Below are 7,766 nucleotides of genomic sequence, written 5' to 3'. Positions count from 1 at the left end.
GTCATACTACAAGCTACATCTTGAATAGAATTTGTAGTTTGGAAAAGTTAAAACACAGTTAATTTAATTTCTCAAATGTGGGGAAATTTTAAATAACGTAAGAAAATGACTTGAATAGGTGAAGTAGACTGGAAATGTTAGGAGACTGAGTGAATAGATTGTACGTACAATAGAATGAATGACTTGAAACTAAAATGGAAATCCAATTGAAAGATTCACAGCTTTGAAATGACAACCCCTTCACTATGCCATTGCTCATGGTGAAGATACCCAAGCTAACCATTAAAACAAAGGATCCAAACTATAGCCACTAGCAAGAAGTTGAGACTTACTTTATCAGGTGTGTAACTATACTTCTTTTGTCCCAAAATATGATTTTGTTTTCGCGAAATAGCCATGTAACGAGTCCAAGTAGCATAAGCATACTAAATAGAAGAACCTAATATTTGAATTTGAACTATTAGTTTTACTACTCAGATTCGACACTTCCCTGAGAGTGAGTTCGAGCCTTGGTTTGACCATCCTTCCATCCTTTGTGACGAGCACGTTGTTCCCATAAAGCAGTGAGTTTCTTTTGTGCCACTAAAGCTGCTTCTGCCTTCTCCCTTGCTTCTTCACAGGTTTCCATTCCTGAGTTGCATTTATCAGCCTCTTTCTGATACTGGGAAGTAACCTTCTTAGCCTCCAGCAATGCCATATCTGCACGTCTTCGATCCTCCGCTGCTGAAGCTTCCCGTAATTTTAATTCCTCGGATAGTAACTCGACAAAGTTCTTCTCTGTATCTCCGCTTACTGCTGGATCATGCTTTGCACAATCTGCTTTATGAACGACAAATCAGCTTAAGCCCAAATAGTATGGTAGAAATAAATTAATTACAGAATGAAAGAATTTGGACGATATGAAAAAACATAGAAGTAGATTTAGCGCCAGGAAAAAAAAATGATACAGAACTTCAATTTAATTATATTCTCTTTTATCTATGTAAATATTGGCCCTTTTATACTAGATATTTCCGATATCAAAACGAATTATTTACTCAAGAATCGATAAGAAATAGGTGATTCCAATTGAATTCATCCAAATTAAATGTAGTAATGTATATAGGAAGCAGTCCTAATTTATTGAGGGGCGTTTTTAAATGTACCCTGACAGGAAACATAATTATGTCAGCAAAATCCCAAATTAATGTGAAGCTGAGAAGCCCAGATACAACGCTGAGCACAACGCTGAGCACAGGGGCCATATATAACCAGTTACCAGTCACAACCTTAAACCCTATCACTAGTTACCAGCACAACTTTAGTAATGTGTTGTATTGTAATTTGTAAAGTTATGGCCGAACTGTCAAAAAAAAGTTATGGCTAATAGAGTACAGTTCCTAATGAAGTATCTTTGAAAGTTTTGGAGCTATAAGTTCCCTGAGCGTCCCTTGAGAAACAAGGTTATGAAAAAGGAAGATGAGTTTCCTACAAGTATGAGTGATCTGAAATACTTGAGATAAAGATCGCATGAAAAAGGATCACCGATCGTGGTAACATGAATAATAGAACTTCAGTATCCTGCACCAAGGAGGGCAACTGGATGAAGGGTACAGATGGCATCGACCTCTATCTTACTTTTAGTTCAGATAAGCAGCAGCGGAAGGCATTGTGCTTGAAATGAGCAAGAAACTTTAAATTCCTCTCTTTCATTATCAATTGTAAACCCTTCTTTTGTGTTTGTAACTTTGTATAAGCTAATTAACAAAAACTACTTCTTAAAACCAAACAATCACTCTTTTCATCCCTTCTCATCATGCTTCCATTTCTATATCCACTACAAGGGAACTGACACCATTGTCCTGGACTCCTGGGTAGTTGGTATAATTATATACACCAAATCCCCAATAAGGTCCCACATAACTGCACAAGGGTGTGAATAAAGGCCTCGAGATATGTTTCTTTGAATCATTCCTATTTCTCCTTTATACTCCCTCCATTCAACTCCACATTACAAGTTTCTCTTTTGTACACTATTCACAAGTGAACATTCAATGTCAATTTTCTCTTGATATATAAGTGAAAATATATTCATGTGAGATCTTATTTGATTCGTCTTTAGGAGCACATTAAAAATATCTAACTTTTATAATTTTTGCAAATACGTAGCTAAAGATATTTACCGTGTAAAACACGCGTTGGCAAACGTGAAAAAGCAAACTTGTAATGTGGAGTTGAATGGAGGGAGTAGTTCACAAGAATCAAATACAAGGGGAAAGTGGTAATGAAGCATTGAGAGTAATAGTGGTGAAGGGCACTCTAATCTTGTTGTCAACAGAGATGACATGGGCATTCATTACCTAACCCTTTTCTTAATCCCCATGAATCATATAACACCTAATAGATCAATACAGGCGATGAGAGACTGGTGGCCATTTATTAGCGACTCTTACCGCTTACGCTAAAGAGCTTCATAGAGCTTCATACATTAGCCATGACTCTCAAGTCTCACATCAAATCAGACGCCTAAACTATCCAGTCTCGTGAATGTTTGGACAGCTAGAAACTATTCCTAAAGAAACAGCAATTCGACCCGACTTTGTATATGTGGCAAAAGATTCACAGCAACATCAGAAAAACTGAAAGATGATTACTTTGTCCCTAAACCCATAATAGTAGGGAGCACATGCTACCAGTTGAAACATGGCTATGGCCTATGGTCTTGACTTACAAACTATTACTCAACTTCACAAAATCATCCATCTATCTAAGAAATGGATCACAAATCACACCTACCTATCCTAGCAATAATCACATCCATAATCAAGGAATAATTAGGGGGGGGGTCTCATCTTCTAAGAGTTCCAAAACTCATTTTTCTAAGTTATATCATTATGTCCTCGGACTGGGCAGTGGAGCATGTACAAAAATGGAGGGAAGGGGAGGAGAGTGAGAACGGTAAGGGAGTTTTTCCTCCGAAACTTTCGTATGTTGGCAGGATTTTGATTTGCCTTAGGAGAGGGAAAATGGATCTCTTTATTTCATGCCCCCTCCATTTCCCTCCAACCATATTTGCTAACCAAACAAGGTAATTTGTATCCTTTACTCCCCCTCCCTCGCTTCCTCTCCAATTCCCTTCCATCCAAACAATCCGTTAAAGATACTGCCAATTTGTCTTAAAAGCAGTTGACTCACATGTATAAATGTCAATCGTAGCTAAGTGGGTGGCACAGTTTTGTGTGAATTTAAGCCATAAACACCCCAAAGATCAAAATAACCGCTCAGAGAGCTGCTATCATCCTATTCTTCCCAAAGTCATATACAAAATTCCTTTGAATGAATTGGTTTACATTGACCATATAAAATATTCTCAGAGTGACACGAGGGCAATATTCAGTGTGATAGGGCTGAGGTTTAAAAAAATACTCCCTCCTATTCACTCATTTCTTCCCTCTTTCCTTATGCTAGTCGGATTTTCTTTCCTCTTTCCTTTTTTGGAAAGTTTTGTGTGGTCCAAATTCAATTGGATGTGGGGTAGAGTGGGGTAGAGTGGTGCAAAATCATTTTCTTATTTCTTGTGCAAAATAGGAATGGGAAGAAATGAGTGAATAGGAGGGAGTAGAACTTAAGGCAGATAAGTCAAATTGGAGAAGGATGGGTTCATAAAATTCATAAAGTACAGTTTATGAATTTTATAGTCCTAAGGGAATTCATTCATAATTAAATTATTAACCGCTCCAAAGGAGGCAAGGCAATCTAAAGTGAAGTTGAATGACTGGTGGATCTTATCATATTCCCATGATGAAGACAACAAGAGTAACAGGCGATCATTACTTGCAACAAATTATATCAAATTAACAAAGAAAATAACAAACCTGTAAAAGAGATATTGCTCAGCTCTGCAAAAAAAAGGCAGATTAACAAGAATCAGACCACGATAAATGTAAGAAACATGTATCAATGGAACATTAAATGTTTCAGATTTTGAATTCGATCTGAGTAGATAATCAATTAATAAGCAAAAAGTGCATTCCAGCAATCTTCACTCGTTCTACTCGAAACCCAATAATTAACTAGTGCGTTTTGCTTCAGACGGGCCTTTTTGGTTTGAAATAATAAGACGGGATTTTGTAACCATTTCACAGTTAAATGTGACCACTATTGAAAAACCAGTTACCATAAGCTGTAACACTGCCTATACCATTGTGGTTACATTTAACTATAAAATGGTCACATATGACCGTCTGAAAAATAAGACGAAAAGTGTCCGTCTGAAACAAGAAATTAACACCAAGTAGAAAAATTTTCGATCACTATTGCGAACTTCAAGCATATCACTGAAAACCCATCTGCCGAATCTAGTTCGTAATCCGATAAACCCGCATTTCTTTGTTAACTAAGCAACCCACTAAATTTTGACATCCCAAAAGCAGAAATTATCGCAGGATACAAGACATTATACCGAAAAGATCATGTACATAAAGAAACAATACTGAATCAAACACCATTTATAACAATATAAACATAACAAGAATAAGAAGATGCAAGAAAGGAAGTGAGATCTAAGAAGGCGGACCTTGAGGAATGGTGAGAATAGGTTGAGAATCGCAATTACAAGTACAAGGAGCGCAATTAGATGAAGTAGTTGTTGATAATAAAGAAGAAGAAGTAAGAGAAATAGATGAAGAAGAAGAAGAAGGAGAAGTAGAGGAAGAGCCTTCTTTGATGTGCCAGTAAAGAGGAGGACCCACTATGTATCCCGCTATACAAAGGGCGATTAAAACTAGTGTTGTCTTCACCACTGCTGGACGACATAACCGTGTCTCGTCCACCGCCATTGTTGATTTTCAAGGAAGGAAATGAGTGTGGGTTTTGGTTTCACTGATGTCGGTCAGGAACTCCGGATGATGGGGTCGTGCTAGTCGAAATACACTTTCCAACTTCCACTACACTTCCTTTTAATCACTTGAATTATGTTTTACAGTTGGACCATACAAAAGACACTATCACACATACTATTGAATTTGCATCACACAAATCAACCCAAAGAAAAAAGAAATAGATAAGAAAACTTGAATAATCCGTTTAAGGAAATAGGGAAGAAAATAGTGAATAGCAGGGAGTATCATTCTTGTCTACATTCTTGAACTTAACGGATCCAACTCCAACTAGGATTAAGCTCAAAAGAGTCGGGTCTAATTTAAGTAAAAACAAAAACCGAAAATTCATATTTGTCACTTTGCATGTGGTATCCTTCTTTTTAATCAAAAAAACACTAACGGACCATATCACCATACTCATAGCTCATGTTTAGCAGTTAAGCCATACGGTTATGGATAAGGACGTCAATGGGGCGGGTTTTGGCGGATCTTGGTAATGAATTGATGGGTGGTGGGACGGGGATGGGTATCAAAAGTGTCAGCCGTTGTGGACAGGGCCACCCGCGCCGCGCGCACCCGCGCGTTGTGGTTTTGAGGCGGCGGCACTTCTCCCACGGAACCTTGGTTTGCCAAAGCACGTCATGGGCCGTTACCGATTTGTGAGGCATTGAAACCGGTGAAAGGTTGAATAAGACTGCATTTGTGGAGTCGCGACCAATTTATTGTGGAAAATTGGAAACTGTTCGAATACCTCGTGCCATGTCAAGACACAAAGTAATGACATGAACACTAAGAACTCGTTACCCTTAGCATTCTATGTCTAGAATGACTCTCGAGATGCCAATGGACACGGATGTCCAGAGATAACTGGAGTAAGGGGTGAGGGTACGTATCAGGAAGTTCTTTAATTCGAACACTTAATCCCGCCCGCCTCGGATAGCGGCCTCTACTAATGATTAGGGAAGTCGTTCATATTTGATATGTTGTCGATGTAATGTATGCAATGCAACAAACATGGATTAATCATAGCATGTGAAATTAGACTATGTCGGTTAACACGTGTTTTAGCAAACAATTTGGTCGAAGTAAATATTAGATTCAATACATGTGAATGCCATACAATTAAATCATACATAATAATAATTACGATAAATGAATTACAAAAATTAAAATTACAAAAATTACAAGCTTTATTTGATCCACGTCAAAAGCACGCTCAAAGACGGGATTTCGAAGAAGAAAATAAAAGGAAAATAAAATTGGAATTAAAATATGAAAATATGTCAGATTAGAGGTGATAATATGAATAATAGTTGATTTAAACCGTAATTAGGAGCTACGTCAAAGCGAGAAAGAGTTCGAGGCGAAAACAACCTGAACGGCAGATCATCTGCTGCGTCATCTGGAAGAGGCGCAGCACTTCATGCGTCTGTTCTCGAGCTGGGTTCTGGCTGTGAAGTTAGAATCGCAACACTGTTATTGTTCGTTGGTAGATTTAAGATGGATTATCGATATTAGACTCGAATTGAAGTGTTTTAATCGATCATATGTATCTGGGCAAGTCATAAAACGAATTAAAACGAGCAATTACAGCGGTTTACATTATTATGATTATACGATGAACTCGTGTCGGGAATACAAAAAGGCGAAACTTGAGGTTAGATTAAGACGAAACTGGATAAATAAGATTCGGAAGAAAACTTATGTATCAGATTGGGACTCCTGAACCTCGACATGAACAAGTCGAAACCCCGAAGAATCGTTTTGAATTAAAACGACGAAAACCCGCAAGTATTGAATTACTCGGGATTAAGGACGAATTAAGCATTGTAATTAAAAGAGAGTTGTTAAAATATGATTTATATACTGAAATAACAAAGAGAATGAAGGAAAATTAAAGAATAAGAAAAGGAGGAAGTTTGCAGGAAGTCGAGGAAGAAGAAGAAGAAGAGCAGGAGCAGCAAGCAGCCTCTGGAAGAGGCGCAACAAGGCTGCGATCCTTCCTGAAGGCGCAACTGCTGCTGCGTTTCTTCTCGACGTCTGACCTCTGCTGTTTCATAAAAATAGCTTTAAAAGGTGGATTTTAAATCGGTTTTCGAACATGCTCTTGATATAGATTTACATTAATTGATACAAAAAAAAAGTACAATAATAAAATGGGATTTACACCCTCAGACTTACATGTTTGACGAAACAAGATTGACTAAAGTTATCGTTTAGTGATTGCTCGACTCGAATATGCGTGGAAAGTGCCCTCATTAGAGGATTTAATAGATTGATTAGGTTGATTAAAGGTGGAGTTGGTCAAGTTGGTCGGTCTATGCAACGTGACCTGGACTCAGAATGATCAGAGCTTACGTGGTCGATTGATCAAGCACATAGGCGTCGAAAGGCAATAGCGTAGTCTAGAATGCAAAGAGAGAGAGAGAGAGAGAGAGAGAGAGAGAGAGAGAGAGAGAGAGAGAGAGAGAGAGAGAGAGAGAGAGAAAGGGCGGAACACTCGCGTACCAAATATGGAGGCCGAAGGCCTTTATTTATACTAAACATATGGAAGAGTTGTGGAATGACACAGATTTAGAAACAAATCTCGAAAATATTCTGAAAAATGCGAAAAGAGGACTGGAGAAGAGGCGCAGCAACTACTGCGTTTCTTCGAAGAGGCGCAGCATTTGCTGCGTCTTTTCTCCAGCGGTTTTCTCCTCGGCAAGAAAGATTTCCGCGTTTTATTATAAAATTTCGGTAGATTTACACTTCCTTATTCCATGAAACACAACATTACGGTAGATATTTACTTAAAATATTAATTTTAATTAGGAATAAATATCTAGAGAATTCTAGAACATTCTGGAATATTCCGACTCGGCATTTAAACAATTTTTAGAAAATGAAGCGGTTTTTGACTCGGAC

At 37.9% G+C, this 7,766-nt stretch overlaps 1 protein-coding gene across 1 annotated transcript; it reads right to left on the bottom strand.

The window, feature by feature from the left end:
• Window positions 1-332: 332 nt before the first annotated feature.
• Window positions 333-4,947, bottom strand: LOC141647737 (uncharacterized). The gene is made up of 3 exons (XM_074456045.1): window positions 4,556-4,947; window positions 3,855-3,878; window positions 333-816 (listed from the first exon to the last, which is right to left on the bottom strand). Exons 1-3 carry the CDS (start codon window positions 4,815-4,817, stop codon window positions 470-472), a joined length of 633 nt encoding a protein of 210 aa, XP_074312146.1. The 5' UTR covers window positions 4,818-4,947; the 3' UTR covers window positions 333-469.
• Between the last annotated feature and the right edge of the window lie 2,819 nt (window positions 4,948-7,766).

The sequence above is a fragment of the Silene latifolia genome, chromosome 3, assembly GCF_048544455.1.
Source record: "Silene latifolia isolate original U9 population chromosome 3, ASM4854445v1, whole genome shotgun sequence".
NCBI classification, from domain to species: Eukaryota; Viridiplantae; Streptophyta; class Magnoliopsida; order Caryophyllales; family Caryophyllaceae; genus Silene; species Silene latifolia.
This window is presented reverse-complemented; position numbering and strand designations above follow the sequence as displayed.